We start from the raw sequence: 22740 nt of genomic DNA, 5'->3' as shown, positions 1-22740 counted from the left end.
CTGTGAAGTATAATTTCACTTTTTTCCCCTTTTTTAAGATATTTGCTTATTTTCCTGGAGCAACAGCTTACAGCCTTGGAGCACAAGTGACTTAGGAAGCAAGCCTTGTAAGAGTAGGCTAACTTATTTTCTTTCTCAGATTCTGGGGTACCACTGTTCTACAATAAGAGAAACAAACCGTTTTACAGCCCAGTTTCTAAAGAAGTTAGGTTCTTGATTTCTTTATTAACAAGCCAAATGCATCACAGGCAATGACAGAAGTGTAAGGACCAAATTATAATCCATATGTTTGCTGCTGTTCTGCTCTATATGCGGAACAGGTTATTTGTGTCCTTGGTTACCAGTCCCAGTGTGAAAACAAGGATTTCAGCTGTTACAGCAGTGCTGAATTTCTGACACACAATGACCACTGGTGCTCTAACGTTTTCTGAATTACAACACAGAAACAATTGTATTCAAATAAGTGATGGGATACAGTCTCCTTGAAGCAAAGCTGAAAAATGAGAGCAAGAATCACCGTTTCTTTAGGCCATGAGGTATGTTGAGGCATCGTTCTCAAAGGAAAGGACAATCCTGCACTGCAAAACTCTTCTGGAAAGCTACATGAAAACTCATTCTTAAAATAAGGGAAGTTTAAACTTAGGAAATGCTTACAAACAAAAACAGGAAGAGAAAGTAACTTCTCTAACCAAAAGTGTCCACAGCACAGCTAGCCAGCACTTCACATCCTATAAAAAAGAAACAGCATGGAAATACTCATTTCCACTTTGATGGTCTGTTTCCAGCAATTTTAAGGAATAGGTGATTAATTTTGCTCACTGATTGGATGACATAAATGATCTATTCCATCTACGCAGCAAGCAGTTATTTAAAACTTGTTTCTTCCATTTTGGTGGTTTTGCTAACACACAGCAGTGAAATATGAGATCCTTGGGGATGAGGATCTGTATGTTCTGGGTAAAAAAAAAAAAAAGTAATGAAAAAAAAGTGGTCAGACACCTAGCTTTTGTGTACCTCAGATCAAGCACCCAAAAGTTCAGACCTTCAGAATCACTTCTTGATTCTGAGTGTTCAAGCTTAAAAAATGCTCTTTGTAAAAAAAAAAACCACAAAAAAACTTACATTACCACTAGTGGAATTACGGGACAGGACAAGAGGGAATGGCCTCAAGCTCCACCAGGGGAGATTTAGGCTGAACATTAGGAAAAAAATTTTCACAGAAAGGGTCATTGTGCACAGGAACAGGCTGCCCAGGGAGGTGGTTGAGTCACCTTCCCTGGAGGTGTTTAAAGGATGGGTGGATGAGGTGCTGAGGGGCATGGTTTAGTGTGCTGCCCTGATAGGAATGGTTGGACTCTATGATCCGGTGGGTCTCTTCCAACCTGGTGATTCTATGATTCTATGAACTGAATCCTGGGCAGCTGTAGCAGAATGTCTGGTGGTCCTGGTAGATGAGAAGCTGGACATGAGCCAGCAATGTGAGCTTGCAGACCAGAAAGTCAACACTATCCTGGGCTGCATCAAAAGAAGCGTGGCCAGCAGGTCAAGGGAGGTGGTTCTGCCCCTCTGCTCTCCTCTGGTGAGACCCTACCTGAAATACCGCATCCAGTTCTGGATGCCTCAGCACAGGAAAGACATGGACTTGATGAAGCAGGTCCAGAGGAGGGCCACAAAAACTATCAAATGTCTGGAACATCTCCCTTATGAAAAGAGGCTGAGAAAGCTGGTGTTGTTCAGCTTGGAGAAGAGATGAGTCTGAGGAGACCTTATGGCAGCACTGCAATACTTAAAGGGGGCTTGTAAGAAAGATGGGGAAAAACTTTTTAGCAGGGTCTGTAGCAATAGGACAGAGAGTAATGATTTTAAACTAAAAGAGGGGAAGTTTAGATGAGATATTTTGCCAGGGGTGGTAAAACACTGGTGCAGGCTGCCCAGAGAGGCGCTAGATGCTCCATCCCTCGAAACATTCAAGGCCTTTAAACCATGCAAGTGTCATTAGAGCAATATCATTAAAAATAATCACAACCCTGACATTACTGCATTAATAAACTATACAAGGTGGACCTGACCTAGGAAAGAACCTATGACTCAGATAGTAATGAAAAGAATCCAAAGTTTAGAAATTAACTTGAGGAAAAAAAAATCCCAACAGATCACTAAAGTCCATTCTCCCCAAGTGGAAGATACAGAAAGAAATGTAAAAAAAAATAATTTAATCTCATCTAATTAGCAATATGATAATTAACAGAAAAAAAGTTCTGTTAATTTTTTTGTTATGTACTAGAGAAAAATCTAGAAGGTATTAAAAATGTAGTAGAAAATTCAAGTGTTTGTGATCATATAGTTAACACTTGGCTTTTTCTCACCCTGCACCAACAGAAGTCACTTCAGAATGTGACTACAAATGTTCACTACTAGCTGCAACAGTTTGATTTCAAAATTCCCATATTCTTTGTTGAAATCACAAATTCCTTTAATTACACAACACTTAATTCTCAACTTTTCAACAGGCTCCTCGAGTCCAAACACTCACAGAACAATCCTCAAATAAATTCTGAAGTAATTGCATCGTATTTCTTAGTTCGTCGCCCACGTTCAGTCTTTCTTATGTCACCAGACAGGCCCTACCTAGCATGATCAAGAACTGCACAGGCATGACCAAGCTCTCCAAGACAACATGGCACTGGACCATACACTTTCATTTTAAGTATAGAAAACCTCAAAGTTCGTAAGTGACCTTGTCTATGAATGACTCCAGTCTGACCCTTAATACAACAAACAAGGGAATTCAATTTGTAATACAAGACAGGTGTTTGAGCTCAAGTGGCAGGGGATGGGATGGAGAAGCGGTGTTACAATGCCCTCCTAACAAGGAGTTGAAATGCATAAGAACACAGGAAACTTCTGTCTAAGCGCTACTTCAGAAGAGTGAAAGAAATCACAGAACAAGATAAAATATATCCATAATTTTACTGAATTTTCTTTTAAATACAAAATGTCTGTTATACTGGATAAGGCAATAAGGTCCATGTTTTCTTTGTATCAATATGTGCAAAACAATCTTTCATAGTTTTTAAAAATAAATTAATGTTCTGTTCTCTTCTTGTTGTCCTTCTTTACCTTTTTGCTCTTTCCTGCTTGTTTAGATGATTCTTCCTGAAATGAAAAACAAAAATTTAAACAACATTCTTATGTATCTTAAGTATTTTCTCAAGGTCACCTATGAGAATTATTTTTAATACAAACCGTGTTCATAGTTCATTGGCATTTATGAACGTTTTGAATTCTATCATATTTATCCACTCAGTTTCATTAATTTGTCTGCTTATCTTGCTATTTAGATACTTCTATATGTGTTCAAGAAGTGTGTAGACATGGCACTTTGTGACATAGTTTAGTAGGCACAGCAGCTTGGACTGACAGTTGGACTAGATGATCTTAGAGGTCTTTTCCAACCTTAATGATTTTATAATTCTATGATTCTGCCTTCAGCAATGACAAATTATAGACATAGCTATAATCTAAGCCATTTGCACTCAAGGAAGAGGCTACCAGTACATGAATACTTCTACACAATACTGCAAAACTCGAGAGTGGATGTGGCCTTATCAAGAAATATACTGTTCACCAGCATATTAAAACCGCTCCGTTAGGTGAAATAAATCTACACTGGGAAAAACAACATTTTTCCAGTCTTGCTGGATTGACATTGTAACGCACAGCTTGCTTCGACTGCCAGTCGTCAAAATCAGGACTTTTCTTCAGTAGGTATTCATCACAAGCATTCCTCCAAATGGTCAAAGAATGTACCACTACAGAACCTGGGACACTTTTATCTACTCCCTTCTGCCTCTTGCTCACTGGAGGGAAACGGACCCTAACAGGATGTTTGAACTCTGCTATTCTAAATTATCTAAAAGAATACTTTTTCCAATGGTACTAGTATAATAATTACTGTAAGTTCCATCCGTTATTTTTCTGATGGACATTGGTAACAAAATACATTTGTTAAGACTGTATTTATTTTGTGGTAAGTCATTAAAAACAGAAAAAAGTTATTTTTGGTACTAAACCTTCTCTTGAGGATTAGTGCTTAAAGTGTTGTTAGTTTCCTTTTATTTTATGAACACCACTTTCAAAGAATACTGATAAGAAGGTAAATCAATAAGTATATACAAGAAACTCTAAAATGCTAAAAACAAATAACTGAAAAGTGCAGGGGGAGAAATGGGGAAGAACGCTCAGCTTTCAGCCTCACTAATCTTAAGATACTTTCACAGAAGGAAAACTGATATTTGCGTACTTTCTCAAGTATCCATTAGTAATTATCTCCTACTGTCTTGAACCTTTCCAGTCAGCAATTACATAATACAATATACACAGACATATCTAACATGCTCTTCTGAGGGTGAAGAAAATAAAAGACATTTGGAAGTCTGTCTTCCGAGCTAGTTAAACTTCCTGAAAACATACTCCCTCAATCTTTCCTGTAACAGTGATGTTAATTTGTTTTAATTATTTTAGTCCAGATTTCTTTTTAAATGGTGTCCATCATCTATAATTCTTAAAACTTCTTTGGTCTAACAAAGCTTCCAATTTTTAAAATGCTCCCTAGTTACAGCAATTCCCAAGCTCAGTCTGCCTACACGCTAAAGCCGGTGGCACAGCATGAGAAGCAGCAGTTTCCAGTCTTCTGAACATACAAAAAGAGGCATTTTCCCTTCCCATCCTCTCTCAACCCTTAAATCTGTGTCCAAAACCAATGTCCTCAACTGCTTCCACCTTTCCATCGCATGCCTCAATACTTACAAACCAAACTAACTTCTTTGAAAGTTCTTCAAAAGTCTTTGCACTAATCCTGTGTACACTATCAGTGCACCAAAGCATCTGGAGGGTCACAGAGGAAGTATTACTTTCTTCCTGGCTTCATCTAACAGTGACAATTTACACAAGTTCACACACAAATGCTTTCATTCTAAGTGGAAGAAACTTACCACTGAATGTACATAGTTGTATTCCACAAGTACATTTCTTGCACAATTGTTTATATGTTTAAAACGATCTGGCCCCAATAGAATACCTCCATACCAGCGCGATACCACAACTAACACATTTTGGACATTCAAAATCTGTTTGGGAAAAAAAAGGAAAAAGGAAATAAAAGTTGTTATTTTTTACTTGAACTAATTTTACTGTTGACAGCAATTTTAAACACAGAAAAAGTCTACTATCTTGCATTATTAAGAAGAATTTTTAGCCAGTTCTGGGTCACACATATGATATCAGAGGGTAACAATGACAAGTCAACAGCTGTGGCAAGTCTGCCTCTCCAAGCTCCTACACAAAGGTACATTCAAAATAAAATGAGTCAATATATACCTCACAAAGGGCACAAAGCTGTCTCATATGCACTACAGGTGCTCATTCATGTGTCAAATGTTTCAGCCATTACTTAAAGGGAAAAGTACTGAGTTACGTTTATTATTCTTTGATATGATGAATTATTATTTCCAGAGAAACTCTGCCACTGAACAGACTGTCTATTCACATTTTTGGAAGCATTGGTGGATGAAGTATTATACGTGTGGATACCTAAAATGCCATAAGCTAGCAAGACTTAGCTGGATAACACATGAAACCCTCTGCATTTTCCAGGTCTGTGTCTTAGCCCTTTAAAACCAAGCAGTTGCTTTCTGAATTCAAAAAGGCATATATAAAATTCACACAACATTAAATAGTTGCATTAGCAAATAGGACTGAAAGGAATTAAACAGCCTTTGTACAGCTCTTTTAAGACTCTAAGTAACAAAATCAAGTAGAGAAATAAATAAAAATGATTAAAGGCAAGAAACATAGGCAGACTTCAACAGCTTTGCTTTTCACAAAATCTAAAGGTGACTTAACGAGACTTGAAAACTAGGATTTATTCCTCCTTACAGCAATACTGTGCTCAAGATCTACCTATAATCAGCAAACACAGGGAATGCCAACTGACTTAAGTATCAGAGAGAAACACACATTCTGGCAAAATACAAGATACACATTACTGCATGGAAATGTGTACTGATAATGACCAGTTAGCATTTTTGCTCAGATTAGTCTTGCATGTGACCATGATCCTGAATTCATCCCTCAAACTAAGGTATCTGAAATCTCTGTGGAAGGTCACACAGATGGCTTGGAGCCAGACAGAACAAACACAGCTTTATTTGCATAAGGCTGAGTGAAAATACTGTGGTCTGCAAGATATCAGGGTGATCTGGTAGAGGAGAAAAAAGTCCCTTAAGAGGTAGCTATCAAAAAAGCATGCTAACACCGTTCATTGTTTCCACAAAGGAGAAAAATACACATATTTGACTAATTCGAGCAATACTAATAGAAGATTCTATCATCCTGAAAAAAAGAAATATTCTTAGAATTGTAAAACAAAAAAGGATAAGGAAAAAAGGAAAAGGAAAAGGAAAAAAAGAGAAGGATCAGGGCAGGTTTTGTGACAATTTACACATCAGCCATAAACTCCTATGTATAGCAACTGTTCACAGTAAACAGAAAATTTTTTAACTCTAAGTTCAAAAGAACTGATCTAAAATACAGCTGTCTGTAACCGGAAAGTACTATCTTGACGGAAGTGCTAGGTTTACCTAAAATAAGCTTTCTATTGCAAAAGAAGAACTATAAACACAGTAACAATAAGTGTAAACAAACCACCTAATTTTCATGCTGGTATCATAGAATCATTTAGCTTGGAAAAAACTTCAAAGATCATCATGTCTAACTGTAAGTCTAACACTACCAAGATCACCACTAAATCATGTCCCTAATCAGCAGATCTACAGATCTCTTAGATACCTCCAGGGATGGTGGCTCAATCACTTTCCTGAGCAGCCTGTTCCGATGCTTGACAACCCTTTTCGTGAAGTAATTTTTCCTAATATTCAATTTGAACCTCCCTAGTACAAGAACTAAAATTATTGAGGCCATTTCCTCTTATCCTATCACTTGTTACGTGGGAGGAGAGACCAATACCTACCTCACTACAACCTTCTTTCAGGTAGTTGTAGAGAGCATTAAGGTCTCCCTTTAGTCTCCTTTTCTCCAGACTAAACAACCTCAGCACTCTCAGCTGCTCTTCATAACACTTGTGCTCCAGACCCTTCATCAACTTTGTTGCCCTCCTCTGGACACACTCCAGCAATGTCTTTCTTGTAGTGAGTAGCTCTAAACTGAACACAGTATTTCAGCCTCACCAGCACCAAGTACAGGGAGATGACCACTTCCCTGCTCCTGTTTCTGATACAAACCACGATGTCGTTGGCCACCAGGGCACCCTGCTGGCACATATTCAGTGGATGTCAACCAACATCCTCTGGTCCTTTTCCACCAGGGAGCTTTCTAGCCACTCTACCCCAAGCCTGTAGTGTTCCATGGGTTTGTTGTGGTCCAAGTGCAGGACCCAACACTTGGCTTCGTTGAATCCCACACAGCTGGCCTTGGCCCACCAATCCAGCCTGTTCAAATCCCTCTGTAGAGCCTTCCTTCCCTCAAGCAGAACATCTCCCTACAAATCAGTGTCACCTGCAAACTCAAACTCACTGTGGGTGCACTCAATCCCCTCATCCAGATCACTGAGAAAGATATTAAACAGAACCAGCCCCAATACCGAGCCCTGTGGAGCAGCATTTGCAACTGGCTGCCAACTGGATTTAACTTCATTCAGCACAACTCTCTGGACTCAGCCATCCAGCCTGTATTTTACTCAGCAAAGAGTATGTTTGTCCAAGCCATAAGCAGACAGGTTTTCCAGGAAGATGCTGTGGAAAACTGTGTCAAAGGCTTTACTAGGTAGACAACATCCATGGGCTTTCCCGCATTCACTAAGCAGGTCAACTTGTCATAGAAGGAGATCAGGTTGGTCAGAGCAGGACCTGTCTTTCCTAAACCCATGCTGACTCTGCCGGATCCCCTGGTTGTCCTCTAAGTGCCACGTGATGGCAGTCAAGATTATCTGCTTCTTAACCCTCCCTAGCACTGAGGTCAGAATGATGGGCCTCAATTCTCCTTCCAGCCCTTCTTGTAGATGGGTGTCCCATTTGCTACTCTCCATTTGACAAACACCTCCAGAGTTATCTAGGACTGCTGATAAATGATGGAAAGTGGCTTGGTGAGCAATTCCTCCAGGTTTCTCAGTACCCTTGGGTGGAGCTCATCCAGCCTCATAGACTTGTGTGTGTCTAAGCGGTGTGGCAGGTTGCTAAATATCAGCCCCTGGATTATCAGGGCTTCACCCCTGGAGCTGTTTAAAGACACGTAGATGTGGTGCTTAGAGGCATGGTTTAGCGGTGGAACTGGCAGTGTTAGGATGACGGTTGGAATCAATGATCTTAAAGGTCTTTTCCAACCTAAATGATTCTATGAATACACAAGCAAGCAAAGGACAGGAAAGCAAAAGTCTGGCTATGAAGGGGACATCAATTTAAAAATCAAAATAAAAAACAATAATTAGCGTGCTGATACAGCTAAGTGACTTAAGGCACTACACGAGACATACCCAGCTGTGCCCTGTAGTTGTGATATTTTATGGTTTTACTGGGGCTTGCATCATGCCAGTGAATCAGTTTGTCAATGTCAATTCACATTTAGCAGCAACATTGCAAAGGGCATATTGTATCAACACTTGAAAACTAAAATATATGTGAGTATTAGGGCTAAGATCCCAGAACTGGAAAGAGCACAAAGAAACAGATTAAATTATCAAAACGGCTTAACTTCTTCACTCCCGCTACCTCTTGCATTTGAAGTTCTACTATGCAAGTTCAAATGTATCTCTTTATCACAAATATTCAAAGAAGCCAAATGAAAGGCTGTTCTCAGGTCAGCTGTTACATTCTGTCAGTCGGCTTCTTCCAGTCTTCATTATTTAAATACCTTATACCACATAGTAAGCATAGGAATCGACACTAATTTATCCTTTAAACCTTTCAAACTATTATTACCAACTATGAAACATTATTTGTTTCTATAATCCAAGACCTGAAAATCCCAATGAACGAAACAGTCTGTGGGGTTTTTTTCACCTTTGAGAAAGCAATCATTTATTTTGCTAAAAGCGGAGCAAGAATTAAAAAATCTTCTACAAGTTTGTTTACACTGTAGTGATGTTTAAAATCTGTTCAAGAATTCCAAAGGTCAAAGATAAATCTTTATAACCTGCATAAGATGAAGAAGACGTCCACCTGCTGCTGTCTCCCCATCATCTTCACAATCCTGTAAGAATGTCTGCTTATCCTCACAGTATATTCTTAAAAAGAAAAAAAAAAAAGAAAAAATTAATGTAAAATAGATTCAAAAAAACATCAGTCAACCAACACTTTTACAAGATTAATGGACTCTCAGAGGTTTTTCATACATGCATGTAGCAATTCTACTTCTCAACTAAGGGACATTTATATGAAGACAGGATGAGGCTTAGTGTAAACCACAAACACTTATTTGAATAGAACAAGTTTTGAGAAGCTTTTACATAGACGTTAGCTATTTCAGGTTAGCTCCAGACTCATTACCAGTGTAAAGTCCCTAATAAGAAAAATCCTTAGGTTTTTAGCCTAACAGTTATGCCTATATGAAACCAACTCTATCAGATACAGGTTCAAATTATGGTCTGCAGTCTCAAGCTAAAAGAACTCAGGGAAAAGTATTATGAATAATTAATCAGGTCTATATTTCAGCAGCAGCGTGATACTACTACTGAAATTCACCTTCAGGTTCTCAATGCCATCTCCTTCCTCAGGGGTGTTGTAACATATCTTTTCCATTGCAGAATTAGTCTCTGACATGAGGGCACTCTAGGAAACTTTGGGGTGCATTGTTTCATATAAGGGACAGCTGCCCAGGTCTAATTTTCCAGAAGTAACACTCAGAGTTTTGCCGTTTGTTACCAATTGATTTCATAACTTCCGAACTTAGTTAAGACACACAGGACACAATGAGGCTTCTGGTATTAGATGACAAATATGAAGAAATATGTATGTTTCTGTTGCTTTTGATGAAGTGCAGTAAGAGAGTATCAGTGAAAGCAGCCAGATCATCACCAAAATCAACAAAGTTCCCTCTTTACAGAAACCTTTTACTTTACTTAACTTTTTAGTAAAGTAAGCTTTCGCTTGCTCTCGTTTTATGTTTCATTAGGATCACATCAGGATGTCCATAAATGGACCAGTGTCTATACATGCTTCTTCTGATGAGTGGTTCCTTGAGTAATGAAAGGGGACCTTTATACTGTCACTTATATCCCCTTGGACAAACTATATCACTACATGGACTAATTCATTTCATGTGAGCTATACTCACGAAAGTTGCCAGAAACAGACCACTGCCTAACTCAATTCTATGCGTTTCTCATTTTCCCTCAAGTTTCTCGTATTTCAGCTGCAACTTCATATGCCAGATGTCTGCATTAGGCTTTCTGTTTCAACTCTTACTTCAACAAAAATTTTTCAGCTATTTCTAAACATGAACCTTAAGTTTAGAGAGGAATGTGAGGGGAAAGTTACTTTACCCAAGCAAAAACACATTTAGTTCAGGATGATGTAGCATTTCCACGCTCACACATACTATATAAAGTACAACAACACATATTCAAATCCACTTTTAGTCTTTTTTTTATTCCTAATTCTGCTTTACTATCTTTAAGTATTTCATAGGGTCATAGAATAGTTTGGGTTGGAAGGGACCTTAAAGATCATCTTCTTCCACTGGGTTTGAACACCTTCTATTGAATCAGGTTGCTCAAAGCCCCCTCCAGTCTGTCCTTTAACACCTCCAGGGATGGGATATCCGCTATTTCTCACCACCATGCCCCTCACAGGGAGAAACATCTTCCTAATATCTAATGTAAATCTCCCCCTTTCAGCTTAAAACTGTTACCCCTCATCCTATCCCTGCACTCCTGATAAAAAGCCCATCCCCAAATCTGCTGTAGCCCCATTTAAGTACTGGAACATTGCTATAAGGTCTCCCTGGAGCCTTCTCTTCCCCAGGCTAAACAATCCCAACTCTCTCAGCCTGTCCTTGTAGGGGAGGTGCTCCAGCCCCCTGGATCACTTTCATGGCCCTCCTCTGGACTTGCTCCAACAGATTCCTGTCCTTCCTGTGTTGACAGTTCCAGACTTCACCCAACATAATACTCCAGGTGAAGTTACACAAGAACAGAGTAGAGGGGGAGAATCAGCTCCCTCGCACTGCTGGTCACACTTCTTTCAATGCAGCCCAGGATACAGTTGGCCTTCTGTGCCGCAAGCACACAATGATGAGTCATGTTGAACTTCCATCCAACAACTCTCGCAAGGTCTTCTCTTCAGGGCTGCTGCTCTAAATCCATTCTCTGCCCAGCCTGCATTTACACTTGGGATTGCCCAGAGCCAAGTGCAGGACTTGCACTCAGCCTTGTTGAACTTCACGAGGTTCGTATAGGCCCACCTCTCCTGCCAAGATCCCTCTGGACGGCAACCCTTCCCTTCGGTGCGTCACATGTCACACAGTTTGGTCACTGGCAAACTTGCTGAGGGTGCACTCAATCCCATTATCCATGTCTCTGACAGAGCCAGTCCCAATACTAACCTCTGCAGAACAGCACTCAACACCAGTTTCCACTTGGACATCGAGCTGTAGGACAACGACTCCTTGAGTGTCACCATCCAGCCAATTCCGAGCAGTCCACCTGTCAAATCCATGTCTCTCTGGGATAGTGTCAAATAATTTGCACCACTATATGTTTCCTACTATACGTTCTACATTCTTTACCTCAAATTCAAAAATAAAGCCTAAAACCTTTACCGCACAAGTAATAAATCTACTCCCATTAAGATTTAATAGCAAGGAATTTCTTCAATGGATTTTACTTTTTTCACTTATCTCACACTTACTTGTTAAAGAACACTGGGAAAAAAAAACCACTATTCACCTCTCACCTGTATGCATAAATGTTGTGGGTAGCACTTGCAATTTTCTTATTCCCATATAATTTTTCAAGAACTCTTTTTACCTTTAAAAAAACAGAAATAAGCTTCCTTTCACAATGGAATTTCATACACATCATCTAAACATCACTGCTAAGCAAAGGTCTCCTTCTTAATACCATAATGAAACAGGTTTACACTTTGACATAAAATTAATTAAATATTCAGTGTGATAACTCAAGAAGTGGCTTCTCAGTACTCTCATGCTGGTTTCAAATAATTTTTCTGGGATACTGAAAAGAGCTGCTCCTTGAAATTGTACATTGTGTACATTCATGTTATTGCTGAAGACGTAGAACTGTCAAATCACTTTACTTAAAAAAGAGAGACCATAAGATCTAGAAAACATTTTAATTGGTATTAAGCATCACTTACACTCACTTATTTTTTTTCAACTATAACATTAAGCTGGAATATAACACAACTTGACACGCATTTTCCCATTATACGCTGCTTTTACCTATTTCACAAAAGCATGTGATGTTTAGAAATCTCTGTCTTTTATTTTGAGTTTTTCCTTTTTCCTCAAACACAGCTTCTTTCAAGTTTCCGTTTCACAGAAAGAATAATAACAAAACCAAAATGTTCTGTCATGGGTTTGAAAGTGTCGGGGTTTCCCAGAAAACAGGTATTCCCACCATGTCCACCTCTCTGCTCTTAAGAAGTACCAGATTTGAAACATTTATCAATACCAGTTCATCTTTTGTTTCTAATTAACCAAGCTAGCAGTTGTTCAACTCTTTCCAATTTGGTCTAGCAAAAAGGAGAGCTTTGATCAAGACATTGGTTTAGCACATAATACAAAGTTAACACTACTTTGAGGAAAATATTACTGAAGCTGTGAAAGTCTGGGAAAACATGCTTCCCATTCACTCCAAATAATAATGTCTCTGAGGTGTAGCCATTATACATATTTAGTATGTCTTAGCCATACTCTGCTATTTCCAATTCCTCTGGAAGAAATTCAGTTCACAAAAATCACCTCAAGTATAAGATACCTCCATGAAAAAACCCATATTATGAACAGAGAACATTGCTTCAGACATCTGTTTTCTCCCTTTTTTTCCCACTGACTTTATCCTAAAGAGATACCAAAAAATTGACCAAAAATTTCTAGGTTTATTGTGCATATGTTCTCTTTAAAAAAAAAAAAAAAAGTCATATAAGAAGAAATTAAGAAAGTCTTTGCATGCAAAAATGAACCTACTAACCCACTTTAAGTGAGTAATGTTTCTTAATACAGAACTGTCCTTTTGGAAACCCACGTCTGTGGGGACAGATTTCCTTATAAGCAGGAATAATCTCACTCATAAATCATGATCAAAAAGCAACAATTTTTTAAAATGAGAAAAAGACATTCTTTCTTTCCTTTCTAAAGCAACACAGTTCATGTGGACTTGGTGTTCATAGCTACTGCGCACAGCTAAGAAAATAACTAAGGTGCAGTGCTATTTTTATGAAAATGCTGATGATAGATGCCTTAAAAATCCAACTGCACAGAGAAAGCAGAGAGGAATAACAAACTAAGTTACAAGTGACTGATGCACAGCAAACACAGGAAGGTACATTTTCATACAATCCTGTGGATTCTGAAAGTAAATTCTGGTGCAAGAAGCAATGGGACAAATTCCACAAAGGTTTTTTAAAAATAATAAATAACGGTAATATAAAACTCAGGGATGATTTCTTTCCCCTGTGTTAAACTGCTGAAATACAGAAGCATGATGGGAAACAAAATGTAGCTGCCCTTTTCTAGCACTCTGTCTAGGTCCAGATTTACCAATGATTCCAGTAAGACACAGGAACCAGTGCAGACATTTTTTCTAGTTGTAGGCAAGTACAACTCTAGAAGCATACTTAGCCTTCTCACTTAGGTCTCAAAAAAGATTTACTTATGTATTATCCAAGTGTATTTCCCTATAGAATGCCTTTTGTAAGGAGGAAAAATATTTATAAATTCATTTTAAATCATTTTCCAAGTAACACGTTAGACTCACGTTGCCAACATCAAAAAGCCAAATTTCGATGTTCTTATTCTCTCTCTTACATTTAGTGCACTTACTGGTAAAGGACTGCAGTATCTACCCACTTCAAAAATAAAACTAGAAAACTGCTAGGATACATTGCAGAGCTGATATTTAGAGTTATTTAGCTGATAGACAAAGAGAGAAACTGATGACTACTCAGACAGTAATGGCACACAAAGATGCGAGACAGAGATACATATTCATTTAAACCCAAGTATTTCAGTAATATTTTGTCAATCTCAAAGTAAAAACAAAAAGAGCAGAACTGATCGCTACTAACTTGTCTGAGTGTCACCACAGGAGCCAGATGTGCCTGGAAAGTACTCCTTCGATCTGTGATTGGGTTTCCGTGATGTATGGGTGGCAGTTCTTCATCTACCAATCACAAATAAGAAACCATTTGCTTTCTTTTAAGGGTACTGAAACAATGTATATAACTACGTAAGTAAAGAATGTCTCAACTTAAAAAAAAGGGATTTGTTAAAATCAAGTACAGATGACATATAGAACCACCAAAAATATTTTTGGGTTTTTTTACATTTGTTATTAATCTTTATTATAAATTTCATGTTATTAATTTTACTTAAAAGCAGAGTAGAAAATCAGAATCTCACAACCTTTTTCTTCTAAATTTATTCATCAGAATTAATAAGGGAATATTTTTTACCTTCTTGACTTTCAGATGTAACATAATTTAACATTTTAATTGGATCTTCCTGAAGGGGCTGATAGTCTTGGAGAAAATCATCTCCATCATCTTCAACATCTTCTTCACTGGTTTTCTTAATATCTAGTTCTATTAAAATACAAGTAATAGAATTTATTACACATTTTTCTGTGAGACAAGTAATATGTAATTTCAAATTATTCTCTTAAAAAACTCTGGCTTTTCAGTTCAAATCAGTTTGTCATTAAGAATTATGAAATGCAGAATAGTAATATTAACTACAACAAAACCCAGAAATCTTTAGTTCAGTATTAACTAAGATCTTGCTTAGAACTAGGAATACGATTTTCAAGCCAAGGGATCCTCACATAGTATCTTCTGTTTCAATACTAATTAAATCTAAAAATTTTTAAGAACAGAATAATGTTTACCATTTCCATTAAGCATTTACAATGCTATCATTAATTTAATCTGAATTTAGAGACTAAAATAATCTGATGTTTTACAAGAACTGCAGTCATTTACAGGTCACTTGGAGAAAAACATAGAGCTGTTGTCCAATGCTACTTAATGAGGAAATAATATCATTATATTGGATCATCTCTCTGGACATGCTGCAAGTACTCTGGGATTCTGACAATCCTACTTTCCTTCACACACAGGACATAAAAAAATAATAGTCAATAGCAAAAGAGTAAACATCACACAGAATCAGTGTTCAGGCAACTGGATTTAGAGGGAATCAATCATACAGCGAAGTACCACAATTCAATTTCCTATTTAGAGGGCCCATAATGTGGTGATGATTCTGTTTTTGAAATACAAGTATTTTTAATAAATAGCAGAGGGTTGATACTGTGCGTTCAAAAAGCCTAGGACAATCATTACATATATTAAGTAGAATCCATAAAGCTGCCATCAAAATACTCAATAAACTTCCAATGTTGTCTGTAAAACTTTGACTTCCCAGTCATCCTTTATTCATTTCGATGAAAAATTACTCTTAGAATTTCTATGATGCGGCAACAAAATACAGTTTACTGAAAGACTAAAACCACACCTTATCATGAATAAGCACTGAAAACATATGCTTTTTTGACTCTGCAGGAATATTATTCCTGTGAGGTTATTCCTTACAGGACTAACTTAACATCCATGACAGAAAAATACTGCATTTCCTTTTACCCCAAGTGCATGCATGAATATCACTCATGCATTTCACAGCAGTTTAGCACTTTAAGGCACAAAAAAACCCACAAAAAGCCTCCAACACTTTTTGAAAGAACAACTGTGAATGTACACAAACTCTTTCACTACAAGAGTCACAGCAGAAGAATCACTGCACCTCTAGTGATGACGTAAAACTAGATGACTTCTCACCCCAATAAAATAAAATGAAAGTACAATGGAATACTTGGTCATTTGTCTGCATATTCCACTGAAGTTTTTCTTCTCCTGAGGAAAATTCCAATCCTCCAAGAGTGCATTCAACACCAAAAACTAGTGATATGAACGATACCTTTTGCAAAACAGAGGACAAATCATAATGTACCTGTGTGAAGAACTCTTTTCATGCAAGTATTTATTCCTGAGAGAACTGAGGACCTTGTTCTAGAAGAGTTCTAGAAGAACTGAGGCCATCCCCTTCCTTTTTTTCCCCTACTGCTTCTTAAAAAGAGAGTCTATCACTGTAAAACAATAAGCCAGGACACCGAACACTGTTGTTTTCTGTTATTTAGATCCAATGCAAAACTGGGCATAAAGCTTTAACTGTAATGAAAACTTACTTTGCAGTTGAACAAGAAGCAAACTGAAAAACCTGTGTATTTTCCGAAGTACCTGGATCTGATGATTGTGCCTTTTCAATCAGAAATTCTCGTATCCTCTCCACCCATAAATAAAGTATACTTTCACCAAGGTTCTGTCTGGAAGTTAAAATTCACAGTGAATGGAGAACCATTTTTATGGATTCCACTTGGAAAATATACCAAATAACATACAGATTTCAGACATTCAGAAATAGAACGTTATAACCTAGAGAGATAAAGAGCCTAGACAGGCTTGTGGAAAGCCCTGTCTCAGCACTTCATCAGGTGAAACACATGATATCTGCACCATTACACGCTCTCTTTGTGGCTTGCTTTTTAAAAAGAAACAACAAACATTAAAAGTACCAATGCAGGATGAAAACAGGCAACTGACAGAAACTCTCTGGTCACTAAGGAAAGGGGAAAGCTGTGAAAAGAACAAGTTGGATAGTCTGCGGTATTTTCAAAAGAATACTAAGCTAGGATGTCTAGCCTTTAGAGCTTGCTTTGGATCAGTTTTCTCTGCAAAAAGTATTGTACAGGCAGCGGTGAGCTCCTTCAGCCTCTCTGTGGGTATAGGGAACTCTTTCCCTTCATGTTTAGGAGGGAAGCTCTTCCTTGAACAGCTCCACTTCTCTTGCCCCTCAAGGAGTCAGTGCACACACAGCAGAGGTTGATCTCGGTGGACTTTGATAGTAGGTCAGTAGCTGCAGACATGGTGGAGCACCCGACTGCCATGGTAGAGCCTGGGTAACAGGCAGTTTTATAGGACAGGAAGGCAAGGATTTAGGTTTAGAAGTCAGAGAGTACAAGTGTGTATTAAGGCACTGGGGCAGGATGGGATGAACACGATCTTTATGTGTATATATTCAGAGTTAAGAAACACTGCCTTAATGTGCAGCAGGACCTAAACAACCCAGATTATATTTAAAATTATGTCCTGAAAAGTTGCCTTTGTAATATATCTTAACATGTTTATGAACTGTGCGTGCTTAGCTCAAAAGCAAAACTAAAGATTTAGAGCTGTAGTAACTCGTGGTTTCTCATTAATTTTATTCTTACTGCCACCATCTGGGGCACCACATAAATACATCTCAGCAACAGAATTACATCTTTAAACTCTTGCTTTGCTTAACGTATACAGCACTATTCCTGAATGCAATCAGAAATTCAAACAAATGTACATGTTATATGAAAAATATTCAAGCAAAAATAAGGAATTTGTAACCTTGTAGCTCTGTCTTCGAAGTCTGGACATTCTCCAGAACAATTCAGTGCCCTGATTTCACGCTGCTTCTTATTGTACAGAAGCACTACTTCAATACATGATGAACTATGTTTGTTTTAATGATGTAATGAGAGACATTAGACAACGAATAACATTTCTCTGTTGTGCACAATTTCTTCAGCTACAAGTCAATTTCAGTTTCTGACAAGTTACACTTAAGTCTCAAAGGTTGCCTTTCTATGCTGCTATTTTTCTTGTCACTTGTGTCTAAGTCATCAAACAAAGCTTTGTATTGAATAATCTTACCAGAATAATATCTGGAAGAAAAAAACAACAATGCAAATATTTACTTCTAAGAACTTTGGGTCTCCCAAAACAGACTTGTGATCTCCAATTATCTACTTTTGCCACCTTCTTGAGATGACAGTGACGGACAGTATACTTCATGGTGGTTTAGACTGCAGAACTAAGCAAGTTAAATTTACTGAGGACTTGAAACTTGGTAAAATGCACGTTTTAAATGATGCAGAGTACCTCTGTTTACCTGACATTAGACACTGGAGAGAAAAAAGCTTTTACAAACACTATGCACGTTAGTGACTACTCCAGTCTAAAATGACATAAAATACAAAGATATTCATTTCCAGCTGAACAAACAAAAAACGACAGGAGACCAGTGAGGGCTCTGAACAGTTTCTGATATAAACAGAATGGACCTGCAAGGGACTGATCTAAGAATTTAACAACCTAGAAGACTGCAGGGAGAAAAGAAAAAAAAGAGGGGGGGGAAAAGCCTGCTTCACAACAATGCTACTCCTACAGATGCTCGAGTCAGTTAGGGAACCACTTACACCAGCTCCACCCGAGGTAGACACTCAAAAATCCTATGAATCGAGAGAGTCTCTGTCCTTTTTGCTACACTGAATAACTGAGATTAATACGATCCCACAGAAGCTTTCACTTAAAATCCTTGTGCATTTTTAAATTTCAATTTTGCTTGATCCGTTGCTTAATTAGTTAAAAAACCCTCATGCAAGCTAAGTGCTCTCTTCCTTTTTTTATGGCACTAAAAAGCATGCCTTATGCAAGACGTTCAGGTTTTGATACTTCAGGCATGACTGTTCTTCCTTACGACACACTTTCATTTTGTTTTGTTTATATTACATTTGGGATCTGAAAGAATTAAATAAACCACATAAAATGACTACATTTACTACTCAAATTTCACAGCAATTCAAGAACATGTAATTTGAGTATTTCTAAATGTTCTATTTATTCTCATGCATTCATTATGAGTTGTTGTTAGCTGCACACTGTGATAATGAACAGTCCGCTACGTTACAAATTCAAGCTAATAGATTCTACATGTATTTAATTTGATCTTAAACCTACTTATCCCTTAGCTATCTTTTAAGAAAAACTGTTCTGCCACTGTATGCTCTAAGACATGAACAAATGTTTTCCCAGGCTGCAGCTACACATTTAAACGCAGAACAGAAGCAGAAGTCTCATACTTCAGAGCACCAATTCATAAGCAATCTCATAGATTCTAAAAGGTGATATACTAGGAGCCAAAATGAAGACTTCTATCCTTATAGAAGACCTTGTCTGTACAATACAAAAGAAATTTGTCGAAGCTTAACACTATTCGCTCTTGCAAAATGCTTAATAAATACACAGCATCTTTACTTTTAGATTTATAATATAAACTTGCTGGTTTATGGCTAATTGCTGCAATCGCTTCACAACTACTAGTTTATGCAGGTACTTAAAAATATACATTGAGCAGGGCATGAAACTGAAAATACATTGTCTCCATTACTACATTTCAGAGACTCTAACTTACAGGTATATTTCTTCCAAGCTATTTGCTAGTTCCGTATAATCTTGTCCTTGAAGCCACGGGGCACTAGAATGAAAAGAAATACATTAAAAATGGTGTCCACATGCTAATCCTGTCACCTCAACATTCATTTTAAAATAAATGCAATAAACGCCTTGAAAATAAAACATTGTCAATCATTCCCACTTAACAAAGTTCCAGCTGTAAACATCCGGTAAAAGCACCATCACCTAGTTCTTATGCAATACTCCTAACTTGGGCTGCCTTTTCTTAGCACAGGTAAGAATGATGGTCTCTTCATGGTAAGCCACTGTCACTCCAGAGTCACCTTATATATTTTTAGCTCACCTTTCCAACTCCTTCAGAACCACAGTATCTATTCTATTTAGAATGACCCTTTGTTTCTGTACCTGCGTCCTCCTGGTCTCATGTTAAACTATAAACTTTGCCTTAAGTTTACCAGCACTGTTTTGTATTGCTTTGTTAATACTGCTAACCAAAATCCAGTAGACACACTGCATGTCATGACCTGCAGGTCCCTCTATCAAGCAAACTGGGGGCCTGGCTTACTCGTCTCCATTTCCATCAAGGAAGACAAGAGGAGAGCAAGAAAGGAAAGCAGGAAAATGGCACGTGCCATGGTTCCAATCCCAACAAGAGTCAGCGCACAGACGAAAAGCATGACTAACAATCTGAAACAAGGACCCAGACAAGATGGGTGCACCCAAGGAAGCGATGAGACATCATTGTCCAACACAACTGGCAGCAGTCACCATTGCTCCATAGTCTAATTGCTGCCTTGCCACAAAATAATGCTGCAAGAATTAGATTTGAGGGAAGCAAGCAAACTGTAACAGGGAACTCTATGAGGCTAACTCAGGAGAAAGAATAGAATATTCTTGCTTAAAACATGCCCCATGCCCAGTACAGTTTAATTTAAGGAGTCAACTAAACTTCCACTTAAACTGAAAAAAATTAACAGTGGTAATTGAGAAAATACAGATGTTTGAAAGAAAATAACTCTCAGCAAGAGCCTTCACCTACTTTAGTTGATAAATAGGTGGCTCTGCAGTTGGATATCCTGGTGGCAAAATCACCTGAAAGAAATTCAGCATAAGTATTCACAGGGCTACTCCTCTTACCTAAGTTGTACTGACAGACTCTGATGTTGAGCACTATGACTACAATCAGCGTTACAAATGAAGGAAATAGTTGGCTATAGTGTTACAGAGCAAAAAGAAAACCTGCATATCTGTATTTAGGATCCCAATAATGGTAATGCATACAAATACTATATTACATGATGCAATTTTTGTGGATGCAAAACAAAGTGCAGAAGACACTTGAAAGGAACTGCATATATGGTTACTTGACTTATGGAAATGCAGTGCCGCAAATCCAGAGATGTCCTACACAAAGTCAGTGTAAAACATATTTTGAAAATTATTCTTTCGAAAAAAAAACACTGAAATTAGTTTTGTCAAGTATGAAATTAGGATATTTAACAACTGAAAATATCACAAGCACATTGATGTGTTACACTAACAACCACTGAAAAGTCTATGATATATTCCAACCAAAAAGCTTCTTGAGTAGATAATAAATCCTATTTAAAATGGTTTCATACAGGTGAAAGATTTTGCCTGCATCAGTCCAACTGAAAATTCTGAGCTAGACTTCTTACCACTACTATACCTGCAGACAGAGGGTCCACTTTGGTTGATCCAAACAATCATTAATCTTAATGCAATAGATTTTTTCACCTTCATCAACAACACACCAATCTTCACCATATATGGATGAAAGGGCTTCAATTTCATCAATCTAGAAAAAGCATTACACAAAAAATAAACAGACCCTCCCAAAGAACATAACTCTGTATGGCAACCACAATTTTAAGTCTTGCTTTTCTACAGCTTATTTACAGATCATAGTATCACTAAGGCTGGAAAAGATCTCTAAGATCAGACAGTCCACTTGTCAGCCCAACACCACAGTACCTACTAACCCGTGTCCCAGCGTGCCATGTCTACATGTTTTACGTGTTTTTTTGAATGCTTCCAGGGAAGGAGACTCCACTTCCTCCCTGGGCATTCTGTTCTAATGCTTCACCACTCTTTTAGTAACAAAATTTTTCCTAATATCCGATGTAAACCTACCCATGGCAAAACTGAGGCCATTTCTTTTCATCCTATCACTTGTTACTTGGGAGAAGAGACCAACACCCACCTCACAACAATCGCCTTTCAGATAGTTATAGAAAGGAATAAGGTTCTTCACTCGTTCTTTCCAAGACTGAATAAAACTATCTAACAAATTCCTATAAGAAGCGGACAGACACCTTCCACCTAGACATCATCTGAAATGGCCCTTCAGTGCAAATCTGTGGTCACTAGTCAGTGCCTGAAGCAAGACAACTGCACTTGCACCAGACAGCACCGCGTCCTACGGGCACGGAGCTGCTCACAAGGCCAGGGCTCACCAGCAGCCCCCTTCTACTCCGATCTCACGAGAATCCACCTGGAGTGCTGCATTCAGTTCTGGAATGCCCAACATAAGAAAGATATGGAAGTGTTAGAGCAAGTCCAGAGGAGACCATGAAGATAATCCAAGGGCTAGTGCGCCTCCCATACAAGAACAGGCTGGGAGAGTTTGGCTTGTTCAGCCAGGAGAAGGGAAAGCTCTGGGAATACCTAATAGCAACTTTCCAGTACCTGTAGGGGCTAAAAGAAAGCTGGAGAGGGACTTTCTACAAGGGCATGGAGTGACAGGATGAGGTGGAATGCTTTTAAACTGGAAGTGGGAAGATGTAGACTAGACATTAGGAAGAAATTCTCCACGGTGAGGGTAGTGAGGCCCTGGCACAGGTTGCCCAGGGAAGCTGTGGCTGCCCCGTCCCTCGAGGTGTTCAAGGCCAGGCTGGATGAGGCCTTGGGCAGCCTGGTCTGGTGGGAGGTGTCCCCGCCCACAGCAGAGGGGCTGGAACTGGATGATCCTTAAGGTGCCTTCCAACCCAAACTATTCCTTGACTCTAAAATCGCGGCGCTCACGCTGCCTGCCCGAGGGCAGCCCCCTCGCCCCCCGCCGCCGCTCACTTGCTGCTGAGCCGCCTCCGCCCCGTTCGCCGCCATCGGAGCCCGGGAGGGGGCGAGA

At 38.5% G+C, this 22740-nt stretch overlaps 1 protein-coding gene across 1 annotated transcript; it reads right to left on the bottom strand.

Annotated features, from left to right (window-relative positions):
* Positions 1–2953: 2953 nt before the first annotated feature.
* On the bottom strand, positions 2954–22740 carry IMPACT (impact RWD domain protein). Its single transcript, XM_069853982.1, has 11 exons — positions 22683–22740; positions 21283–21411; positions 20632–20684; positions 19591–19653; positions 16548–16633; positions 14709–14837; positions 14322–14416; positions 11967–12040; positions 9208–9298; positions 4995–5129; positions 2954–3156 (listed from the first exon to the last, which is right to left on the bottom strand). Exons 1-11 carry the CDS (start codon positions 22716–22718, stop codon positions 3085–3087), a joined length of 963 nt encoding a protein of 320 aa, XP_069710083.1. The 5' UTR covers positions 22719–22740; the 3' UTR covers positions 2954–3084.

The sequence above is a fragment of the Phaenicophaeus curvirostris genome, chromosome 3, assembly GCF_032191515.1.
Source record: "Phaenicophaeus curvirostris isolate KB17595 chromosome 3, BPBGC_Pcur_1.0, whole genome shotgun sequence".
Taxonomy (NCBI): Eukaryota; Metazoa; Chordata; class Aves; order Cuculiformes; family Cuculidae; genus Phaenicophaeus; species Phaenicophaeus curvirostris.
This window is presented reverse-complemented; position numbering and strand designations above follow the sequence as displayed.

What these genes read in the sequence shown, in the direction of transcription:
- IMPACT (XM_069853982.1), bottom strand. Translation starts at nt 22,718, where the DNA reads ATGGCGGCGAACGGGGCGGAGGCGGCTCAGCAGCAA. An exon ending in CGGAGGCGGCTCAGCAGCAA is followed by an intron (nt 21,412 to 22,682) that starts GTGAGCGGCGGC and finishes TGCTTTTTCTAG; the next exon opens with ATTGATGAAATTGAAGCCCT. An exon ending in CACAACATTTATGCATACAG is followed by an intron (nt 9,299 to 11,966) that starts GTGAGAGGTGAA and finishes TTTCTTTTTAAG; the next exon opens with AATATACTGTGAGGATAAGC.